The following is a 25,914-nucleotide window of genomic DNA, read 5'->3' on the forward strand; positions in this document are numbered from 1 at the left end:
TGTTGGGGGCTGGTGACAAGTTAAGAGTGAAGATCACTTTTGCAGGAAACTCAAGTTCAGTTCTCAGCACCCATTTCAGGTGGCTCACATCAGCTACAGGGGACATGACACCTTCTAGCATTTAAAGGCCTTTGCATTCATGTGCACAAGCCTACATACAAACAACTTTAAAAAATAAATCTTTTTAAAAATTCATGCATTAATTGTTGTAAATTTAACAAAACTTCGTTAGACCCACTTTTTGGAAGCACCTAACAGTTTTGTGGTTCTAACTTGTAGAACAACAGAAGCTTTGTCTGAAGAAACATACAGGTCTTAACCTTTTTGAATTTACACATCAAGAAATTCTTGAACATTATTTAAATCATAGATAATTCATTTAACATGGGAAACAGAAGAATACAATTAATTCTGATTGACAGTAGGGACAATGAGGGTGCTGTGGCTGTGTTAATTGTTATGCAATGACTACCAGAGTTCATTGACTTATAAGTCAATCTGGGAGTGGGTGCCCTCCCTTCCTTACTGATCCATATTCTATCAAAAGGATGACCTTTTTCATACAGAATCTTTGTCTCCCTTAAGGTAGATAAGTAACTGTGTTCTCCGCTAGAACCTCCAAGCAAGCATTGTTAGAATTAGAATGGATGATTCTAAAAAAATCCCTCAATAAAATCTGTCCAATGGCTTTCTGTCATACATAGAATAAAATCTAAACACTGGATCATCTTGTCCAGGCTACTTCCCTCCATCACCTTCACCTCATCTCACTGCTTCAATGCCCCAGCCCCACTGAGCAGCCTCCCTGCTGGTACTGGGCACACTTGACAACTCAAGGCATCTGCTGCTTTCTTTCCCTAGCAGGTGCTATGTTTTCCCTACTTATCTTCACTAATGCCTCTGCTCAAATATCACCTCCTTTACAAAATTTCCGTGGTCACACTTTCATGTGGAGTCCTCTCTGTCACTGCCCTCTGTCCTACTTATGCCTTTAATCAGCACTTTTATAACAAAAATCAAAATAGGACTTGATGTTTAATTTCCAATTCTCCCAACCTAAACCATCAGACTGCCTCAAGACTTGGTTTGCTCATTCATGAAATTTAAGAACTGTGTCCACCATATAGATAAGGGCTCCATAAGTACAGAGAAAATGAATAAAGGAAATTAAAGATTGGTTGGTTTCCATACTTTTAAAGTGTGCATATGTGTCCAGAATTTTGATAAGTCCTAACTCCCAAGCTGAACCACCAGAGCATCATTCTCAAGAAACTCAGTAAAATGTAAAGACATGAATTTGTAACATCTCACCATTTGGTGATACAGAAAGAGCAACAGTGTCATTAGGAGGAAAAGGGAAACTAAAAGGAGCACTGTCAGTTCGAGGTAAAGGCTGGGGACATAACTTGTTTCCATGCTATATTAAATAATGCTCTAAGCACGTTTTGCAGATGGGCATTCTTGGAAGGACACAGGCAATTAGTGGACTACAGCTTTTACTCAAATTTCCTGATGTATTGTGTGCACATTTACAAACATGGTAGGCATGTTCAGGAAATGGAGGGAGGTAAGAAACTATAAAAACAAATTGTGAGGATGTCATACTTAGAATTGATTGTTTAACGGATACATAATAGAAGTATTCCACAAATAACAGCCCTACTTTATTTCTGTAATTGGTGAGCATCACTTGACTAGTATAGGCACTATAGTATAATAGCAGTAGGGGAAGCAATGTCAGCAAACAAAACAAGAGAAAAAGAGTGCTATCAGAGATGTCAGCATTAAGTAGGACCAAGGGGATACTGGAGAAAACATTACAGACTTCTGAAGAAAATATAATGGAGGAAAAGAACAAAAAATGGGCAGAGTTGGGCTGGGAGCATGTTTACAGATGGAACTAGTATATGAAAACTAAATACTTAGACTAATAGCATTCCATTCTCTCTTATGATTGATCTCTGGTGACCCCAATCAAATGCATTCTCAGCATCTGAGAGAGACAATGGCCAATTATAGAAGCAGCAAAGAGGAGGAAACAGTCTCACTACCCCTGGGGTACCCCTCACCAAACAGAATTTTATTTTATTAGTAAATTTTGGTCTTTCACAACTGTACACATGTACAATATGGATTCTACTCAGATTAATATTAAATAATTTATAACTTTTCTCAGGTACCATTAGTATTATATTTTCATATAGATATTCATATACTTTAATACTTTTAGGTAATAGAGGCAATAAGAATAAATTAGCATACAGGTACACTAAAATATGTGAAGAACATTCCTTACCTGAATTTCTAAAATCATTCTGTTGATTTCATCCTGCTGGCTCTCTATTATCTAAAACATAGCAAAAAAAAATTACTCTGAATCTTTTTCATTACTTTAAATGAGCATCAATACTTCGAGAAAATTCAAAAAAGAAAAGTTTGTTTGTAATATCTTTATTTTACAGATCATTCATAGTTAAATATCCTTCAAATCACAAGGATGACTTGGACTACCCATAATTAAAACTGCAAATATTTTCCTGTAATTCTTAATGAAATTTTTTATTTATAAAAATAACTTTGAGACAGACTTTTAATAATTAAATATCTCCTTTTGTTTTGACTTTTATTTAAGTTTAAATAATTTATAATATATTAAAATGCTATCTTCTTTTTAAATCAAAGCAAACTAAATATTTTATAAGCTATTAAATATCACTAAAATTATAAATCACATGAAAACTCTACGATACACATACTCCACAGAACAGATGTGACCTCTGCTCTCACTGTCTACTAACCTTACTGGCAGTCGCATTCTGCTCTCTGAGATTGTCATTTTCACTTTGGAGTTGTTTTGCATCCAACATGGGAAGGCGTATTCCATCTTCAAGGCATTTTTCTACTTTCTGTTGTAAGCTGTTGTTTAGAAGAAAACAATTTCATGAAAAATATTTTTTAAACAAACAATGAAGATTCACAGAAAATATACAAATAGCTATGTATTTTACAAAACTAAGAATAGATCATTACTAGACAGAGGCTGGCCATCATTTTAGAAATGGCAAATCTAGAGTTGGGGATGCTTACAGTGTGGCATCCCTAGGTCCCACTGAAGTCATCTCATGAAGCTGAACTCTGTAATCTAACCGTTCTTTTCTTCTTCCCAAGATGAGTATTAGTTCGTAGAATATTACTTGACCAAGATGAGAAGGGTAGAGAGATTAAGAATGCAGATATGTGTCTGTGCCTTTTCTCTGAGTATAGCGAAAGTTTGGTTATAGGGATTATTGTTGCCAAATCAACAGAATTAATAAGGATGTGGAAGAATGATGTGGGATTCCCCTTTGTATCCTGTGAATACCATTGGTGAATAAAGAAACTACCTGTTTAGGGCAGAACTTAGGTAGGCATGGAAAACTAAACTGAATGCTAAGAGAGAGAAAGGCGGAGTCAGGTAGAAGCCATGTAGCCCCACCGAAGACACAGACACTGGAACTTTAACCGGTAAGCCACAGCCTCATGGCAATACACAGATTACTAGAAATCGGTTAAATTAATATGTAAGAGTTAGCCAATAAGAAGCTTGACCTAATGGGGCCAAGCAGTGTTTTAAATAACATAGTTCTGTGTGGTTATTTTGGAGCAGCCAGGAACAAACAAGTGGCCTCCCAACAACAAATTGGTGCCAATGTGGTTAACTAAAATCCACTTAAAATCTGAGAGAATTTGGAAAGGAATTCTAGACACAAAAATATAGAGTTAAATACAGCTCCTTGCTCTTTGTAGGCAGTATGTCATAGCTCCTTTAAGAGAGGTTTTCTTGATTCAGGGATAGCAGAAAAATAGCTGTACTGTTTTGAAATACTGGTTTTCTGGGCCATGCTAACAGCATGACCTCTGGCTCTTTCAGAAGACCAAGCATTTAAATGGGGTTTGTGAGCAACGTGCTATGGCTTGCTTGGTGGCAACATGGACTGGCTGTGTGCCTAGAGATGGGGCGTTGTGCATGGTTCTTGAGGTGGTGAGCAGCTCTGCCATTTATTTGCCCTAGTAATGCTGCAGCTTAAGTTTTTAAGAAGTGTTTAGCATTTTAAGAAGTGCTCCTGGACAGTGAAGAATTATAGATACACAATAAAATACATTTAGACATAAAAGACCTCTAAATGGGTCATAGTGTTGGATAAATGTATGTAGGCTTGGAAGAGAGAATAAAAAGAATATAGACAGTTATAAATAAAAATAAATAAGCCATGTAAAGATGATGAACACACAGAGAGTCTGGATTATGTATATTATTGTGTCTTCTTTAAATTTCTTGACTGTGAAGGAGCTAAGTACAGAGAGACATTTCATTGTAAAGTCTGCTAAGCTAAACCAACATATATACTTTAAAAGCATCTTGATTTCAAAATTTGGGTCTAAGGATATGCTGCTTTGGAAAAAAGGTTCTTCTTTTGTTTCCACAGAGGATGAGGACATAGGGATTGATTTTAGACTAATATGGTTTGGTGAACCAAGACCACCTGAAAGATGGCTGTGAACACCCCTAAAAAATTACTTCACCCAACTGCTGACTGAGATGAACCTAGCACACAGAATAAACCATGAAAGACCTGATTAACAGTGCCGCCAATCAGCAGGAAGCAGTATGGACAGAACTACACACATATTGTCAAATATTGTTTATAAATGTTTATAAATGTTTATTTAACGAGAGATATGCTATAGAGACTTGCATTGATATGGATCTTGGTTTATTAATACAAATTTAAGGTCAATTTTGCTATACTATGTATATGTATATATATGTGTGTGTGTGTGTGTGTTTCTGATCTTGATTAGGGTATTGTCTTTATCCAGCTTATTTAAAAATGTAATATATAATTAAGATATATAGGTTAATAGATAATCATCTATAATAGTCAAGCTTGTAATCATGTTAGATTTTCTAGATGTACAGAGATGTATTTCAGATAGATAGGGATTCTTCAAATCTTTCAAAGACTACAGATTATGGCATTTAAAGTGTTTTAAGAATTTAGAACTTTTCATGACAGTGAGACACATCTGCTCCTGACAGCACCAATCTATGTCAAGAGGAAGATGGGCATCGAAGAGGCTCCTTATGGAGTTTGCTAGCCATCTGGGGAAGAAACTGCTCTTGCCTTGACTGCATGATGAACTAGACATGCAGTACTCACAGAGAAATGACTGTTGACCTTGCCTAAAAGTAAGACAATCCCTTCAGGTTTCCTGCTTCATAAAAGAGTCTGCCAGACATTCTGCAGGACACAGAAGAAAGTGACTGACAAACTGCCAATACAGGCAGAACTGTCTTTGAAATTTCCTGCTTCATGGAAAATTATGCCAGATACTTTAGACTGAAGATGGATGTCTCAATGGTACAGAAGAACTTTGGGTGACTGTACAGGTAGCAAGATGTTTCTGTCAATTCTAGAGTTTTGGAAGTTGCTTACAATGTAATTCCTGTTTACTTAGGTAATATTCTATCCTTCTAAAGTCTTTGATGGAGTTGAAGAAGTTATAGTTACAGTTTTCCTTAGTTATGATAAAAGATAAAGTAGATATAAATATTATAACTGTACTTCTTGCTTGATACCTGTTTTGTTATATGTAATTTTTCTGTGTTTAAGTTAAAACCTTCCTTTTTATTTAAACAGAGAAGGGGAGGTGATGTGGAATTCCCCTCTGTATGCTGTGAATACCACTAGTGAATAAAGAAACTGCCTTGGCCTGTTGATAGGGCAGAACTTAGGCAGGCAGGGAAATCTAAGCTGAATACTGAGAGAAAGAAAGGTGGAGTCAGGGAGAAGCCATGTAGCTCCACCAGAGACACAAATGTCAGAACTTTACTGGGCAAGCCACAGCCTCACGGCAATACACAGCGTACTAGAAATGGCTTAAATGAATATGTAAAAGCTAGCCAATAAGAAGCTAGACCTAATGGGCTAAGCAGTGTTTTAAATAATAAAGATTCTGTGTGATTATACCGGGGCTAAGCAGTCAGGAACAAACAAGTGGTCTCCCAACAACATAAGAATGTGATTTCTCATGCCACCAGCTTAGGTTTGCCATGCTGCCTATGACGAAGGAAGTTCTTCTGACATATTAACAATATGTCAGTTTCTTCCAACCCAGTCAACCCCACATAAGGACAGACCCCACGCCTAGGAACAGCTGCCAAAACAAAATAAACTCAATGATATTCTTTTAGGCTCATCTCATTTTGTTTTGCTTGGGCATTTTTTTTTTGTTGTTACTGGACTGCAGCTTGTTTATTTTGATCTCTCTCTCTCTCTCTCTCTCTCTCTCTCTCTCTCTGTGTGTGTGTGTGTGTGTGTGTGTGTGTGTGTGTGTGTGTGTGCGTGTGTGTAGGGAGGTGGAGAATCTGGAAGGAAACCAGAAACTGTGGAAAACAAAAAAATGATCAAAATGTACTATGTGGAAAAAAACTTTCTCAGTAAAAAAAAAAAATAAAAGATACAGGGAAACAAGATGTTAGCCATCAGAACAGAAGATTAGCAATTGGTACAAGCAGACCATGTCATTAACAATAAAAACCAAAACCAAACAATAACAACTGGAGAGGAAAAAAAAGAATTAGTCTCAAAAGTTGCAACATCTTCCAGGCACGGTAGTGTGTAGTTAGAAACCTAGTACTCGGAAAGCTGGGATAGAAAAACTGTTGTGAGTTCTGGGCCACCCTGGGCTAAGTAGTGAGTCCCAGGTCAGCCAAGGCTGCATATGGTAAGACCTTGTCTCAAAATAAACAAACTGCAGAAGACTGAAAAAAATTCTCTTATAACCCTGATTTTGCTTTTTCTTTTTTAAAGTATGATAACAATCTGAAGTTGTCTTCTTCAATAAGAAAAATGACACTACTTAGGTTGTGGGAAAAGAACTGGTAACACTAGGTGACTGAATAAGGACTGCAGGTATATTTATAATTAATGACATTAATAATCATTTATGTGGTACTGATATGATGCACTGCTTTGTAAGACATTGTTAATTGTTGTAAGAGTATTTACTTTTTCAAACTACAAGTGCATTATATTTTGCCATCTTGGTGTTGGCACTATGTTCCATGTACTTAATGACAGTACAAGAGGATAAAATGCACTTTAAAAATTAAACAAGTTTCCATTTTGGGAGGTAACTCAGTCTGTACAAGCCCAAAGACCTGACTTCTATCCCTGAAGCCCATGTTAGTAAAGCAAGTATGGCAGAACAGTTTGTAAACCAGCACTGGGGAGGTGGAAACAGACAGAACCCTGAACCTCACTGACAGCCAGTCTAGTTTACTTAGGAAGTCTCCGACCACTGAGAAATACTGCCTCAAACACCAAGGTGGACAGCTCCGGAGGAATGATACCAGAAGTTGACCCCTAGCTGCCACACAGACATAGACCCAGATGAACACACAGATCTTTAAAATGTAAAGAGCCAACAATAAGGAGCACTGTACAATGTTGCTACCCACCACCAAATTTTCTTTCATGCATACATGTGTGGATTACATAGCAAGGCCATTTCCAAAAGTAAGAAAACTTTTGAAAAGTGGAACTAACTTATGAATTATGTATTTTACATTTTCATTTCTAATGAAAAGCTTTTTGAGTTTATGAATTTCCTAAAAATTAAACAAAAGGTTAGAAACATTAAACAAAATGTAATAATTATAATTTGTTGTCACACATATATATGAAGTTCTTTCAAAATACAAGAAATATCCTAGAGCCAAGTAAACGTAAATAAAATTCCTACCCCTCAACATTAAGTGATGTCACTGTCAATACAAATACTGAAGAACTAAAAATAAACTTTTACCAAAAGCAAAAGGAATCTTCTAAGATATTATCTCTGTCAGCCTCAAGATAAAATTTAAAGTGGAAAATGTTTTCTGGAATACATTACACTAATCTTTGCAAATCAAGCATTTGTGGCTTAGTGTTCTACAAAACCTAACAAAAGAGAACACAGAAAATGACACCAATCTGCAAAAGAAAATGGGGACAAAACGGCACTCAGTAATCTTCCAGAACTGCTATGAAGCCTCCAACCGCCACAGTTTTGTTTCTTCAACCACAGTGGTCTACAAGACAGAACTCACGCACTATTTTTATTTTTGTCAACAAAGATTAAATGTTTATATTAGTGAAAATCAGGAAGTTTTTTAAAGACTACAAAGTTGGTGTAAATTACGGATTCATAAAAAGAATCCCTGTCTCAAAAAAACAAAAAACAAAAAAATATTAAAATGATGACAATTAAGGTAATCATCAATCTGAGGGGAAGGGCCATTCAGGCACCCTCTCCATTATTGCTTAGATTCTTAGCTGGAGTCATTCTCGTGGATTTTCCTGGGAATTTTCCCCAGTGCCACGTTTCTCATTAGCCCCATAAGGACTCCCTCTATCAAGATGTCTCTTTTCTTGCTCTCCTTCTCTGATATCCCCCCAACTCAACCTTCCCGATCCCTAAGAACCTTCATCCTATAACTGATGGAAGCAGATGCAGAGAGCCACAGCTAAGCACTGGGCTGAGTTCCTCGAGTCCAGTAGTAAAGAAGGAGGAATGATAATATGAGCAAAGGGGTCAAGACCACCATGGGGAATCCTATAGAAACAGCTGACCTGAGCTAGTGGGAGCTCACGGTTTTCAGATTGACAGCTGGGGAACCTGCATAGGACCAAACTAGGCCCTTTGAATGTGGATGACAGTAGTGTGGCTTGGGCAGTTTGTGTCTACGTACTGGCTGTGGAACTGTATTTATCCCTAGAGCATGAACTGACTTTTTGGAACCCATTCCCTATGGAGGGATACCCTGCTCAGCCTAGATGGGGGAGAGGGGGGTTGGTCCTGCCTCAAATGATGTGACAGACTTTGTTGACTCTCATGGGAGGTCTCACCCTCTCTGAGGAGGGTGAGGTAAGAGGAGTGGAAGGAGGGGAGGGAAAGGAAACTAGGTTTGGCATGTAAAACAAAAAAGATCGTTTTAAAAAAAATAAAATAATTAAAGTGAGAGAAAGAAAAATACTAGGAAAAAATGTAAACTCAAAATTGTGACAGTCTTGGGAAGTGATGTCAAGAACAGAAAACAGGGCTGGAGAAAATGCTCAGCAGTTAAGAGCACTGGCTGTCCTTCCAAAGGTCCCAAGTTCAATTCCCAGCAACTACATGGTGGATCACAACCATCTATAATGGAATCTAGTGCCTTCTTTTGGCCTGCAGGCAAACATGTAGACAGAACACTGTATATATAATAAATAAATAAATAAATAAATAAATAAACAAACAAACCTTAAAAAAAGAACATTTTTGTGTTTAAAAAAAACAGAAATCAGAGCATTCGCTATACTGAAACCTCAGAGAAAACAGTAAACTGAGTAAATTTCATGTTTAAAAACTAGAGAGTAAAGCAGTATTAACATGAATACACTGAGCTTCTAACTAATATACTCATTAAGACTGGATTTCCCGCACTCAGATTTTTGCTGTTTTATTATTTGACTGTTTCAGATACTTCAAACTATTCATGATTAATAACAAGATTTAAAGGTTATAAAAATAATATGAACTTATGCATGCATTAGTTTTCTAGGTTTATAATAAAAATTCCCAAGTCTGAGCACAAGCTGAGCAGACCAACAAATGCTGATCACTGGAGATTCAGATTTCAAAGTGTGAAATGAGGCGAGATATGCAGGTGGCTTTGGAAAGCACATGAAAATCTGCCACTCACAGTGAGATGAAAACAGCCCATCAGTCACCTTTGGTGCACTCTCTAGGAAGGATATTTGCCAGGTTATTTTCTTTTTTCCTCCCCCCCCCTTTTTTTTTTGGCTTTTTGAGACAGGGTTTCTCTGTCGCTTTGGGGCCTGTCCTGGAACTAGCTCTTGTAGACCAGGCTGGCCTCGAACTCACAGAGATCCACTTGCCTCTGCCTCCTGAATGCTGGAATTAAAGGTGTGCTCCACCACTATCTGACCTACAGGTTATTTTCTGCTGCTTAGAATTTTTGCTTGTTTTGATAAAACCTTCAACCAAAGAGTTTGCAATGATATTTTCACGCTTTAGTTGTTGAACTGACTTTCTTTGTTCATTCTTTGGCTATTTTCACATAAAAAATTTTGGCAAGATGCTGGTATAATGCTTCAAAATATGGAATTACAACTGAATCCAGTAGTTTTGATGGACTCATACAGTGCCTTTCTAAGGCAGATACTCAGGTAAGAAGTATGCTCTATTGCTGCTGCAGATTCAGTTGTACCGTTTACGTAGAACACACTTTATGATGGTATTGGCAAGCTGAAGAGCATGATGCCATAGCAGGTCCCCTACCTCTGCACATGATGCCATAGCAGGTCCCTACCTCTGCACATGATGTCATAGCAGGTCCCTACCTCTGCACATGATGTCATAGCAGGTCCCTACCTCTGCACAGAAGTCACCAGCTCCTTTTCCTTCTTCTTCTGGCACAGGAGCTGCATCTCTTTCTCTTGGCATTGCTTCGTAATCTCCTCAAGCTTCTTCTCTGTGTCTATCAAAGTCTCTTGCAAATTTTTGTTTTTTTCTTCAAGAACTTGCAGCTAAGGAAAAATATTTACAGTTTGAATTGCATGCAAAACTAAATATACTGCCATTAAATTACTACTCTTCTCAGAGTTAAATAGACTTATTACTTATAGTCATTCAATATTTTATCTAAAGAACTTCACACTGCTTCTTCCTTTATTTGAAAGAACTGGGAGAACGGATTATGAAGCAGAAAACTGAGTAACATTATTATGATCCCATGTGTTTTAATTCTTTACTCCTGCCTCCTCCTGCTCTTGTAATCTCCTGTGGTCCTTTAGTGCCTCCCTGTATTTAATCTCCCTTACATTTATAATTTATAAACTAATGTTATGTCTATATGCATCCTAAAATTATGTAAACAATTCTCAGCTAAAGGTATTTTTACTTCCACGAGAAACTGACAAATGCCCATTGTTTGTGCTGAAAGCGAGAAGTAGCACTGTGATCTTCAAGGAGGCAGAGGCCAGAAGGACTCTTACAAGAGCCGCTTCTCCTGCAACTCACAAGACAGACAGCAAAGAACAACTGCTCCCCAAATGGTCTTCGTGCCAAGGCTGAGAACCCATGGCTTGGAAGGACTGAGATAACTGAAGTGAATTCATGTTTTAAGAAGATTTCACCTGACCTGGTAAAGAGACTCAGGAATTAAGAACGGAAAATAGAAGTCCAAGGAGAGAAGAGAGGATATAGATCAAGGAATATTAAAAATTACAGCAAGATTAAGAACTGAAAAAAATAAACATCTATAAAGATATTCAACAAGTCTTGAAGTATCATGAGCCTTGAAAACCACAGAACAATGGACAAAACTCCAAAATATGGAGTGAATGTGGAGCTATGAGGTAAAGTTAATGGCTAGGCTAAGAATATCCTCCTGGATACTGGAGGTAGACAAGATTGCCAGGCAAAACTTGGGTGCACTGGGGGGTGGGGTGGGGCGGAATGTTAGGGGAGATGGGTAGAGAGAAGGGAGAAGGGGAGGATTCAGGAAAGCTTGGGGGAATGGGATGGGTGGGATGGAGGAAGGGTAGATATGGGAGCAGGGAAGTAAATATCTTAATTAAGGGAGCCATTTTAGGGTTTGCAAGAGACTGGATTCTAGAGGGGTTCCCAGGTCCAAGGAGAGGTCCCCAGATTGTTCCTTGGGCAGCAGAGGAGAGGGTGCCTGAACTGACCTTGTCCCATAGCCACACTGATGAATATCTTGCATATCACCATAGAACCTTCATCTGGCGATGGATGGAGGTAGAGACAGAGACCCACATTGGAGCACTGGACTTAGCTCCCAACATCCAAATGAGGAGCAGAAGGAGGGAGAACATGAGCAAGGGAGTCAGGATCACAAGGGGTGCGTCCACCCACTGAGACAGTGGGACTGACCTAATGGGAGCTCACCAAGGCCAGCTGGACTGGGAGTGATGGAGCATGTGATCAAACTGGACACTCTGAAAGTGGCTGGCAATGAAGGCTGACTAAGAAGTCAAGGACAAAGGCACTGGGTTTTGATTCTACTGCATGGACTGACTTTGTGGGAGCCTGGTTTGTTTGGATGCTCACCTTTATAGACCTGGATGGAGGGGGGAGGACCTTGGAATTCCCACGGGGCAGGGAACCCTACTGCTCTTAAGACTAGAGAGGTAGGGGGAGGTGAGGAGGGAAAAGGGAGGCGAGGAGGAGGTGGACATTTTTAATAAATAAATTAATTAATTAAAAAAAAGAATATACCACCTTTTAAAACTAGAATGGTAGGGTTCAAAGAGATGATTTAGCAGATAAGGGTGTTTTGCAGTGCAAGCCTGACAACTGAGTTTAAAGCCTGGGACCTACATAAAGGCAGAAACATAACCCACTTCATGAATCTGTCCTCTCACCTCCACACACACACATTACACATACATGCAATAAATAAAAAAATTTATAAGTAAGACAGTTGCCATATAGTTTTATTACAAAGGTAATCACATATTAACAACAGAAGAGAGATCTACTTACTCTTTGAACAGTTTTAGAATCTACTTATCTCAGGAGCAGTAATTGAGTATGTAATTTCTAAGTAGTTAGTTTCTAAAACATTTTGCAAGCATTTCAAAGGTGTGTGTTTGACCACGTTACCTGTAGACTCTGACTCTGTACATCATCTAGAGTTGGAAGATCTGCCAGGTACTTTTCCAAGGTCTCAATTCTTCTCTGCTTTTCTTTGTTTTGCTCAGCTTCCTTCTGGCATTTCTTTTTCAGGCTGTTGATGTATCTATCTCTGGTTTTCAGCTAAAGGAAAACATTATGAATCCTCACTTATTTATTGTTTTGAGTTACTAAAAATTACAAAATCAATGTTCCATTCCTGAGTATCACTAAATTTATCAAAGAGTATCAGATTACAGAAGACATCATCAGCTGAGTTAAGATCTGCTTTATCTTATTCTAAGATTTTTTTTCCCTTGAAACTTTTATAGCTCTGAAATAATCTGGAAGATATTTGTTTACTTTTACAAGTGATGGCATTTTTAAAACTGTACTGGGTCAGGTGGCATTAATGATCAAATTTTTACTACCTATACACGTACAAATTTGGATACTGCTATTTATATCTTTATCACATAAATAATGTTATGCTCATGCTAAAACTGTATTGAGTTTAAATTATGTTAAAACTAATAAATTATAACTATCTTAAAAGGTTATTAGACACAGAAACAAAGACACAGAAATGAAGCTACAAGTATTTTTTAAATCATCAAAGCAAATATTCATCTCTAGAGGAGAGATTCTAATTTCTAATTTTCCAAAGCTATATCAAAATATTTTACATGAGCTAAGAAAAGCAGATAAGTCAGTTAATTTATTACTAACAACTTACAAAGCCAGAAGAACTTACCAAATATTTAAAACAGATAACAGGCTAAGTGAGTCAATTTATGTACTTCAAACAAGAATATTTTTATATCATACCATAAATGAATTTGTATCACATTTTCTTTCTTAAAACTCTAATATAAAGATGCCTCACTACTGAGGTCACTCTAGGGCTAAGGTATCATGTGAAGTTAATATCTACTGTAGAACAAGAGTAGAGAACTGCAGAAAAACCCAATCTGTACAGGTTTAACTTCAGATTTTTGTACATTCATTTGACTCTTCTAACTTCAGCTTGCACATCTCACACTCACAAAAGTCCTTCACAACAAAGGTCAATTAAAAGACAAACAACCAGTCAATAAACAGGCTAATGAAATGAATGAACTGGCTATTGTCAAAAGATGAAGTACAAATGGATAATATGTGAAAACAAAAGGTTCAACACCCTTAACACATAAGGAAAATGCAAATTAAAACTATAATGAGATTAGATCTCGCCCTGCTCAGAAAGGCTCCCATAAAGAAAACAAATTACAGGACCAGTGATGAGGATGTGGGGGAAGTGGAGAAAATTTAGATTAGTCCAGCCACTATGGAAATCAGAATGGTAGTTACTCATAAGACTAAAAATGGAATTACAGTATCATCCAGCCTAAACTGCTCCTGAGCAATACCTGAACAACTCTAAGTCAACACCCCACAGAAAAACCTGCACATCCATGTTTATTACAGCATTATACCCAACAGATAACATACAGGACCATCCGAGATGTCGATCCGCAGATGGATGAAGACACATACATACATACATACATACATACATACCTCTCTCTCTCTCTCTCTCTCTCTCTCTCACACACACACACACACACACACACACACACACACACCCATACACACACACACCTGTCTCTCTCTCTCACACACTTGTGTGTGTGTGTGTGTGTAAAATGAAGTTTAATTCAGCCATAAAGAATGGGATTATGTCCTTTGAAGGAAAATAGATGTAAATGAAGATTATCACATTAAGTAAATCTAGACTCAGAACAATAAATACTTAGTATTTTCTCTCATTTGTGGATAACAGGTCTTTTAGAGATACACAAAACCACATATGTATGACATGAAATCTACTTATTCAGGGTAAGGGGTTTCAACTTAATAGCTTAAGATGAGTTTTTGGCAATAGGCTTCACTTCATATTCCAATAATTTACGATCAATGAGACCAAGAAACAAGGAATGAGAATAAGGAGAATGAAGAGGCAGTGGTGAAGGCATCTGGCTTTAAGTAGTTTCACTATTAGAAAAGTATAATAAAGACTTTTATGCCTCAAGAAGATCCTTAAATCTTTGACAATAGCATAAGATTTTTGAAAGTTGGTACATATAGCACTAATTACTATAATATAAATGTATAACCTGATAGAGCACTTGGAACAGGGCAAATTACAAACAATCATTGTTTGTTGAAGAAAGCTGTTGATCCACCACAATCTTACACACGATACTCACCTTTTCCTCCAATTTCTTCTTCTCTTCACTAAATTGGTTTATTCTTTGTTTAAGAAACTCATTGAGCTGTGACACTTCTTTCTCAGTAGATGCTAGCTTTTGCTCAAGTTCCTCTTGCTGGGGATGGGACAATGACTGCTCCGAAAAAGGAGTCTGGACCGAACTGTTCTCATATTGTGGCTATTGGGAAAAAAATAACGGCGGATAAGTCTTCAGAAATTTACCTGTCCTTAACAAATAAAAACAAAATGGGATGGGGCTACAGTGCAATACCTATAAGCTCTAGAATCAGACTGTCCTCAAACTAAAGCCTAGCTTCTGCCTCCTATATACAGACCATGATTAAAGAAAATCAGTATCACTAAGTCTTGATTTACTCATCTAAAAAATAGAAACTTAAAGGCTTTGAAGAAAGAAATTGAAGAGGATTCCAGAAAATGGAATGATCCCCCATGCTCTTAGATTGGTAGGATCAACGTAGTAAAAATGGCAATTATACCAAAAGCAATCTATAGATTCAATGCAATCCCCATGAAAATCCCAACAAAATTCTTCACAGACTGTGAGAGAACAACAATCAACTTTATATGGAAAAAATAAAAACAGGACAGCCAAAACAATCCTATACAATAAAGGAACTTCTGGAGGCATTACCATCCCTGACATAAAACTCTATTACAGAGCTACAGTAATTAAAACAGCTTGGTATTGGCATAAAAACAGAGATGTTGACCAATGGAATAGAATTGAAGACCCAGATATTAATCCACAAATCTATGAACACCTGATATTTGACAAAGAAGCTAAAATTAAACAATGGAAGAAAGAAAGCATCTTTAACAAAGGGAAGCTGGCATAACTGGTTGTCAACCTGTGGAAGAATGAAAATAGATCCATATCTATCACCATGCACAAAACTCAAGTCCAAATGGATTAAATACCTCAATATAAATCCGACCACACTGAACCTGATAGAAGAGAAAATGGGAAGTAGCCTACAATACATGGGCAAAGAAGACCACTTCCTACATATAACCCCAGTAGCACAGACAATAAGAGCAACAATGAATAAATGGGACCTCCTGAAACTGAAAAGCTTCTTTAAAGCAAAGGACAATGTCATTAAGACAAAAAGGCAACCTACTGAATGGGAGATCTTCGCCAACCCCTCATCAGACAAAGGTCTGATCTCCAACATATATAAAGAACTCAAAAAACTAGACATTAAAATTCTAAATAACCCAATTAAAAATGGGGCACTGAACTGAACAGAAAATTCTCAACAGAAGAATTTCAAATGGCCAAAAGATACTTAAGGACATGTTCAACTTCCTTAGCTATCAGGGAAATACAAATCAAAACAACTTTGAGATACCATCTTACACCTGTCAAAATGGCTAAAATCAAAAACATCAATGATAACCTATGCTGGAGAGGATGTGGAGAAAGAGGAACACTCATCCATTACTGTGGGAATGCAAACTTGTGCAACCACTTTGGAAATCAGTGTGGCGGTTTCTCAGAAAACCGGGAGTAAACCTACTTCAGGATCCAGCAATACCACTCTTGGGACTATACCCAAAAGATGCCCAAACATACTACAAAAGCATTTGTTCAACTATGTTCATAGCAGCATTATTTGTAATAGCCAGAACTTGGAAACAACCTAGAAGCCCCTCAATGGAAAAATGGATAAAGAAAGTGTGGGGAAAAGGAAAATGAAGATATCACTGGGAAAATAAATAAAAGGGCTTTAGTTGGGTAGTGACTTTGAGACATTTCTTTAAAAATAGGTAAATTCTGCTGTGGTGGTTGGTTTTTGTCAACTTGACACCAACCTAGGCATATCAGAGCACTAGTCTTAAGATTAATTGCAAATGTATATGCACATTCTAGGGCAAACATTTTAAGAAATGTTATTGAAATAAAAAGAAAATATTCATATAAAATGTTAATTAAAATGACAAAAGAGAAAAACTGTGTTACATCAAAACATGATAACACAGAACAAGAATTACACATGTGATAGCTATCAAATCAACTATACCCATGGTCACTATGAAAATCCCTGGTTAAAGTACACCAATGTAAAGACAGAGATTATCAGAGTGGATCAAAAAACAAGATCCCTATGTGTCTTCTATGAGAAACCCTTATTAATAATACAAAATAGTCTTTAACAGCATAAAAGAATATCAAAATATTTGAAGTGGGGTTATAGACCTACAAGAAGAAATATGTATATCAACTACAGTCACTGAAAACTTTCGACAGCTGATTAGGAATGCCATGCCACAAAAGGCAGAGTATCAGTGAGGACACACTTGCTCTCACCATCCATCAAGGAGCCAGATGAACTGACATCTGGACCATTGATTCCCCAACTGCAACACACACTTCTCAATTTCCTTTCAGTCACCAGGAAAACTGCATTCTAGTTCATAAATCATATCTTAAAAGCTGAAAACTCATCAGACACCTGCCTCTAGACCACAGGTAAAGTAAACTAGAATTCAAACACACACACACAAAACCTGGGACATCCCAAAACAAAGCACTGCTAAATAGTATTTGGCTTAAAGAAGAACTCTAAAGAAAAATTTAGAAGCAACTCAAAATAACTGAAAATTTGTGAGATCTAAATAAATTGGTGCTTTGAGGCTATCTACACCTCTGAATATATTTTATATAAGGATCTAAAATTAATCTATGTCTCCAATTCTAGTAAACTAGAAAAAGTAGGGAAAATTAAACCCAAAGCAAACAAAAAATACAGCAAAAAATCAATAAAATTAAAAATATGATACAGAAAATTCAACAAAACAAAAGTTGAGCATTTATTAACAGCAATAAAAATCAGAAATTCTTTAGGTAGGCTAAGATAAGAATGGGAAAGAGCGCCAACATTGCTAATGACAGACACAAAAGAAGAACCATAAGAGAATTCCTCCAATCTCAGGAAACTTTATAAACTCGATGAAATGGAACAATACCTGCCAAAACTCACATACAAATGAAACCTGGCGATTTTTAATACATGATTAAAGAAGCTGAATACGCAATTAGAGCATTCTAAAACAGAAACCTTCATTCCCTAACCTAACCACAAAACGGACCTCACACACACTATACAATTTCCAAAAAATAACAACGGAAAGAAAGGTGGAAGAGAATCTCAACCACCTGTGCCGGCATGACTCTAGATCTCACAGTCCAGGCAAGACTCACAAAAGGAATCACTGATACACTGACTCAGGGAGCCATCTACTGGCCTCAAACACAGTTCAGACCTTTTCTTAAAAACATGCTTTTGGTAATACAATAATTGTATATATAACCCAAGAGTAACATTTATTAAGAATAAAGTTAAAAGGAAATATTGAATGGTTCTACCAAAAATACTGTTTTCAAAACAAATTATGCTAGCTATTTAACACAAGAATACTATTTTCACATAACTACACTATCAATCTTAGCACTAGCCCACATGGAACTGCTGTTTTGTAATTGAAATCAAAGTAGAGTATGCAGTAATAAAATATTATGATATACGTGTTATCAAAGTTTTTTTTAAAGTTAGCTAGAGCACTACTTTAAATGCTCCTAACTTGATTAAGTCTTATACCTACTTGGTTTTTAGTATTTCCTGATTTCAATGTCTAATTTAAATTTTACAAAAAAAACCCATTTGAGGGTACAATGAAAGAAAAAAAATTCACTTCAAATGAGTTTGGAATAAAGACCTTAACAGAAAATAACAAAAATAATACCACAAACAGAAGCACTATCTCAAGGAAATGTTCATTTCTCTCTTTTTAATCCCAAGAAAAAATATTTTTCTTTGGGAAATAAATAGGTCCATTATAAAGTATATATAGAAAAATATGCAAGTGAGTTTCAAGAAAAAAAACCTTAAAAGGGAGAGAAATAATTGACAACAATGGCCCTATAAGGTTTAAGACATCAGCAATACTACATCTGTATCCCCACGGGATTATACAGACTAGGCTTATTCACAATTTTATTTCCAAGTCATAGTCCTTTACCAAGATCATGTGGAGCTGATTCCCAATGGTATATCTGCACTACAGTCTCAAAAACCAACCAAACAACCAAACAAAAAAATCTGTTACAACACATAAGAAACTGAAGACACTAGATGTGGTAGTCTGAGTATAACTGGCCCTCATAATCACATACTGAGTGGCACTTTTAGGTGTGGCATTCTTGGAAAGGGTATGGCTTTGTTGGAGAAATGTGTCACTGTGGGAGCATGCTTTGAGGTCTGCTATGCTCAGAACACTGCCCAGTATCTCAGTCGACTTCCAGTTGCCTGCAAGATGCAGGACTTTCAGCAACGACCCAAGTACTACATCTGCCTGAAAGTTGTCATGCTCCCCGTAATGATGGTTAATAGACTGAACCTCTGAAATTGTAAGCAAGCCACCCTAACTAAATGTTTTCTTTATGAGAGTTGCCTTGGTCATAGTGTCTCTTCATGGCAATCGAAACCCTAACTAAGACACATTTAACAATCCTTAATTTAAGAGAAAAAAATTCTTGCTGGGCAGTGGTGGTACAAATCTTTAATCCCAGCACACAGGAGGCAGAGGCAGGTGGATCTCTGTAAATCTGAGGCCAGCCTGGTCTACAGAGTGAGTTCCAGAACAGACAGAGCCACACAGTGAAACCCTGTCTAGAAAAAACAAAAAATAAACAAAATCCTATCATTCTTCACAAAACTAAGGAAAAAGGAAACGGTGTAGAAAGCACTGAATATCCTGAATAGGAAAAACAATCCTAAATAGCAAGGGTAATGTCAAAAGACCCATGAAAGCTAAGCTCAAATTATACTACAGATCCATAGTAATAAAATTACCTTGATATTGCCACATAGATCTATCTCTGTAATAAAGTTCTGAGAAATGAAGTTTCTGTTACATATATTCATGTGTGTATGTTTAAATGGAGATTCTGCATATGGCTTAAACTTTTCCTAGCATGATGTTCTCGTTTTATCCATTTTCCTACAAATAACAGTTTCATTTTCTTTCGAGCTGAATAAAACTCCATCTTGTATACATGCATTTCCTTGTTCATCTGTTGATTGATATTTAGCTTAGTCTCATATTTTGACTCTTGCCAAGTAGTGCAGCCATAACCATGGGCATAAAGTGTGTCTGGTATGCTTAGTTTCCTTCCTGCTGGGGTGGTAGTGCTGGATCATATGTCAGTACTGTTTTTACTTTTTTGGAGAACCTCCAAAATGTTTTCATTGTGGCGGCACCTGTTTGCATCTCCACCACTGTGCTTAATAGGTCTTGTGTCCCAGTCTTGATGGCTTTTAAAAAAGTATTAGCCATTCTGATTGGAGTGAGATAGAATTTCATTGTATGCATTTCCCCACAACTAAGGTTTTGATCATTTCTTCAAGTATTTATTAATCATTGTATTTTCTTTTGAAAACTGTTCATTTGCTCATTTATTGATTGGCGAATTTGGTGTAATTTTGTTTTTTTATTTTATTTTGACATTTTTTTAGTTCCTTTTAAACTCTATGTGTAAATTCAAATTCATTGTTCTATGTCTAGTTGCCAAAGACTTTTTCCCATTCTGAAGACTGTCTCTTTGCTGCTGAAAATTCTATTTCATATTTTATTTGTAAGTTTTTACAATTGTTTCCTGAGCTGTTGGCATCCTTTTCAAAAGCCCTTGCCTGTGCTTATATCTTTGGGTGCTTTTATCTTTTAGCATTTATTTGCTAGTGTGTGTATATGTGTGCCACTGTGAGTATGTGTGGTCAGAGGCCAAGTTGTAGGAGCAGGTTTTCTCATCTTGTGTGGAGAATCAAACTCAGGTTAAAGCATGACAGTAAGCAACCTTTCTTGTTGAGCCTTTCACCAGTCCCATCTCTAAGTTTCAGAGTTTCAGGTGTGACATTAAGGTCTTGAATCCATATTTTAATTCATTTATATTTAAATCGAGAGGCACATACTCAGTGCAGTTTGGTGTAAGTAAAATCCAAGTTTTTTAGCACCATTTTGTTGAAGAGTCTCTTTTCTCCAACCTATGTTTTGTTAGCCTTGTCAAAAGTTGGGTGGCTGTAGCTGTGTGTATTTATTCTTGGTTCCATCATTTTATCTTGTACATATGTTTGTGGGAACAAAACTATATTTATAAAAGGTTACTCTTTGCAACATCATTTGTAATATACCAAAATGGCAAATTTTAATTTTAATGAGTAAGAGATGGTTGAATAAATTATAATTTCTATAAAATAGAAAATCATACAGCCACAAAACAAAAGTTTAGGTAAAATGATATAGAAGTAATTAGTATATTTTGCATAATTCTATATTATATAAATAATAATACCAGGTATAAAATAATGTACATATTTTTAATGATTTTGTAAACATAAAGAACTAAAATGCATTGTATCTGTCTACAGTACGCATCAACTGTGGAGCGATACCCCAGGGACTGATGACAGCTTATTCTGTGTGCATGTGGGACAGGACGTGAAAAGGACAAAGGAAGAAAGTAGTTGAGCACCTTTTACAAACAAACATGAACTATGCAAATTCACTGTTATTTCAAAACTGGTGTAGGAGGTCCTTCTGTATTTGTGTTGCTTTCATTGGTTATTAAAGAAACTGCCTTGGCCTAGTTGATACGGTAGAACTCGGATAGGTGGGGATGACAGAACAGAATTCTGGGAAGAAGGGCAGTGTGGCAGACGCCATGGTTCTCCTGCCCGAGACAGATGCTGGTTAGACTCATGCCGCTAAGCCACAGTCAAGTGGCAATACACATTAATGGAGATGGGTTAAACTAATATGTGAGAGTTAGCCAATAAGAGGCTAGAAATAATGAGCCAGGCAGTAATTTAATTAATACAGTCTGTGTGGCTATTTCTGGGGTATAAGCTAGCAGGGTGGCTGAGACCAAAAGCAGGCCCTCTCATACTACACAAAACATTGATTTAAGGTGCTCTGATGTTATAAATACAGTACATTGTAAGTACAGATTTATTAATAATACAAACTACCAAGAGTTCTCTAGTCTTACCTGCAAACTGCTCATGTAAGATTCTTCATAATTTACATAATGCCCCAGCATGGCATGCTGTGCCCGTAGTTCATTATCTCTTATCCTTTCATGTAAGTGGTTAATTTGTTGCTTCTGCCTGTAAAACATAAATTGAAGTTACATTATGCAGAATATACTTTCCTAGAAAATAATGCAGAGAAATTTTAGTATTCTACTACTTTTTAAAAGGTGTGTAAAAATTTTGTCTCATCTCAACCACTGGGGGAAATTAGATAATTAAACATTTTTTCTATGTGAAAAAAAGAGAACCACAGGGCTAGGGAGATGGCTCAATACATGCTTTCCACCTAAACATGAAGAACAGAGTTCAAATTTCAAGAACCATGTATATGTCAGGCAGGCATGGAAGCTGCCTGTAGCATTTAGGATGCAGAGACAGGGTTCCCAGGGAAAGCTGGCAAGCTAGACTAGCTAGTGTGACGTTTGTGCTCTAACAAATAAAGCTTTCCTAAAGTTCAGAGGGCAGAGCTAGCTACTAATTAACCATAGAAGTCTGGAGGTCTGTACACAGACAGGAAGTGATATGACTAGGCAGAGACAGTAATATAAGGTGGGAAGAGACAGGAGCTTGGCCCTTTTTCGGATGAGGTAAGAGTTGGCTGTGGCTCTCTGATCTTTCAGCATTTACCCTAATATCTAGCTTTGGATTTTTATTATTAAGACCAATCAGAACTTGTGCAACAAGCTGAAATTGGGTAGTCCTTGGTTCAGTTAGCCATCCTGCCTCTAAATAAAATGGAGAAGGGTCTAGGAAGACACCTAAGATCAACTTCAGGCCTACACACACATACAAACACATTTAAGCACACTACCTATACACAGGTACCTACACACACATGCATACATACACACATGAAAGTGCATACACATACAAAAGAAAAAGCAAGACTAGAATAAGTTACTCACAACAGAATGATAATATGTATAATATATGTGTGTAAACAAATGGAAGTCTATGTATCAATTCCTGAACTACATGTTCAAAATTCCAAAATGGAAACCATTTTTCAGTGAAAATTTAATAAAGTACAGATACTGTTGCAAAAACTAACAGATAAACATTGTTTCTTTTTAAAAACTTTCTCACCAACTAAATTTTTACATATTCTAATTCTTTTCCTGCACTAAATTCCAAGCTACGTTAGATTATTTTTTTCTGTTAACATAGTTGTGATAATTGCCAGAGACATGTGTGGCCTGAGGTCTCACCTGTGGCTGGCATCTGAAGCAAAGAAAAGATTGCTGGGGTTCAAGTCTTTGATCCTATGGAATCTAATCCTAGCTCACCAATGTTATAATTGGCCTATAGAACTGACCAGTTGCAATGGGAACAATATAAGTAATCTGTAATGGATTCTATAAGGATAACATGAATATAAACAACTACAACAAAAGTAAACTTTGATGTTCAAATTTAACTGATAACTGTGATGCAAAGTAACCCCACTCCTTCACTACAGTGTCCATCTCAAAGTCAGATACTTATCCTAAGTTACCATCAATATGACTTTTCCTATTCCTGTTTTCCTCTTTGGTAAGCATGGCATTTGTTCCTGTCCCAGCGTCCCTCCCCCAGGTCGTCTGAGCCCTATGCCTGGTTCCTTACCTTCCTTCCTCAAGCTTTCTTATCACATGTATTCCATTATTCTTGAATTGCTAGTTTTACAGGATGAAGGATCTAATTTTACTCTTCTATATGAAAAAATACAATTTTACCATTTCTTTTGGGGGGAATAAACATTTATATAAACTTATTTTATATAAAAATTTTAAAATGAGGTAAAATATACATCTCATAAAAGTTATCATTTTAACTTTCTCAAGGGTACAATCCAGTGGCCTTAAGCATATGCACACTGCTGTGTGGCCACCATTACCATCTGTCTTCAGGTCTTTTTACCTTGTAAGACTAATATGTTGATACTTTTTTTGTTTATTGATTCTTTGGGAAATTCACATATGTACCCCAAGCCTGCTCATCCCCAGTTCCCCTGTACCTGCCCCTCACTCTTGAAGTGCCCCCCAAAAGAAAGCTTAAGAAGATTAAAAATAAACAATAATTTAAAAGAAAGAAAAAATACTTCACTCCTCTATCTTTCTTGCCTCTCCCCTGCCTCTTCTTTCATCTTAGTGGCATCTATCTTCTTGGTGACTGCTCCACCTACTCTCTTTCTGTATCTCTGTTTGGACTTCCTGCCTAGCTTTACTCTGCTAAGCCACTGGCCAAAACAGCTTTATCCATCAACCAATAAAAGCAACACATATACAGAAGGACATCCCATATCATCTCCCCTTTTCTAACTAGGGTTTTAACTTTAACATAGTAAAATTTCATCTTCCAATTTTGATGACCTTTCTTCTGCCTTGTCAAGTCTATTAATGCTGGTTTTTTATTTGATTGAGTTTTTCATTTCAACACTTTTTTTCAGAACTTTAAATTCCAAGTTCAATTTTTCTCCACCGTACTGAATTTTCATCCACACTTCTCATTTCTCTCCATTTTGATGACTTCTTCCTCTGTGTTGCTTACTTTCCAAGGATTCCATGTCCTCTGTTTATATTTGCTTTCTTAATCTTCATCATTCTCACCAGGAAACTTCTGAAATCTTCATCTGGCCTTTCACTCACTTCAATATATTTGAGCTCAATAGTTAAAGAATTATGATCCTTTAAAGGAGTCATGTTGCTTTGCCACCCAACTCCCACCCATGTTTCTGGTAGATTCTGTGTTGTCTGTGTTGTTATTTGTGTGTTGGTTTGGGTATCTCTTCTGAGAAGTTTGCTATTTTCAACTCCATTCATTCCTTCTCCTCTCTCTCTCTCTCTCTCCCTCTCTCTCTCTCTCTCTCTCTCTCTCCTCTTCCCTCCTCTCCTCTCCTTTCCCACATGTAGCTCAGGCTGTCCTCCAACTCAATATGTAGCCACAGATAGCCTTGAACTCATGCTTTTCCTATCCTCTTGCCTCTACTTTCTAAGTCAAAGGGATACATTTGTTCTAATTATTCCTGGTTTTAGAAACTCCTAAGGTACTATGTATTCCAGGCAAGTACTCTACCAACGGAGCTGTTTCCAGTTCCCTTAAATTTTGACCATTTAGGAAATACTAGCATTCTTTTCCCTCTTTATGGTATTGGGTACTAAATCCAGGGACTTGGGCTTATGAGCCAAGCATTCTACTACTGGACTGAGCTGTAGTTCCAGCCCTCAGTAGACTACCTGGAAGGCTGAATCTCTAGCTCAACTTCACAAGGGGAAAATACACTACTTTTGGAAGTAGCTACTGCCTCTCCTCCCTCCTTGCTAAGAAAATGGGCAGTTCATGATGTTAAACTTCCTTTTCTATTTCACTCCATTTTTCCCAGCTCTTTTTAACTATCTTTTTACTTCCTTTGTTTATGCTACTTTTGCACATGAAAATAAGCAACAATTAAGACTGGCTATGAAAAAAATATCCTCCTTAAACAATTTCTAAAGTATTTTTAAGATGAACACCCTTGACAATCCCCAAAACATATATAAATGATATATATATAGAGATGATATATATATCTATATATATAAATGATATATATATATATATATATTTTAAAGATAACACAACAATCTTATGATTTATTGTTCAGAAGTTTCTATTAAGTCTTATAAAAATCATTCTGGATAATTCTGGTACTAAAATATTACAACTTTTAAATGTTATAAAAGAGATCTTTCCATGATTCTACTTTAGACTATATAAATTTAAAAATATATCCTTTTCATATAATGTGGTCTCAAATCTAATATATAATAGACAAAAGAACTCATAACTTCAGTGTGGCTGTCCAAATCT

The 25,914-nt window shown here is 36.7% G+C and overlaps 1 protein-coding gene across 5 annotated transcripts in view; it reads right to left on the reverse strand.

Annotated features, from left to right (window-relative positions):
- Cep85l (centrosomal protein 85L) overlaps positions 1–25,914 on the reverse strand; it is a 114,324-nt gene that overhangs the window by 20,095 nt on the left and 68,315 nt on the right. For all 5 annotated transcript variants that reach the window (XM_048424999.3, XM_087911042.1, XM_087911044.1 and 2 more), the window contains 6 exons: positions 22,044–22,161; positions 14,973–15,152; positions 12,715–12,867; positions 10,459–10,613; positions 2,799–2,916; positions 2,297–2,347 (listed from right to left, as the gene is read on the reverse strand). In XM_048424999.3, the coding sequence (XP_048280956.2) occupies positions 2,297–2,347; positions 2,799–2,916; positions 10,459–10,613; positions 12,715–12,867; positions 14,973–15,152; positions 22,044–22,161 (775 nt within the window). The remainder of the gene's footprint in view (positions 1–2,296; positions 2,348–2,798; positions 2,917–10,458; positions 10,614–12,714; positions 12,868–14,972; positions 15,153–22,043; positions 22,162–25,914) is intronic.

The sequence above is a fragment of the Myodes glareolus genome, chromosome 1 (genome assembly GCF_982192425.1).
Source record: "Myodes glareolus chromosome 1, mMyoGla1.1, whole genome shotgun sequence".
NCBI lineage: Eukaryota > Metazoa > Chordata > Mammalia > Rodentia > Cricetidae > Myodes > Myodes glareolus.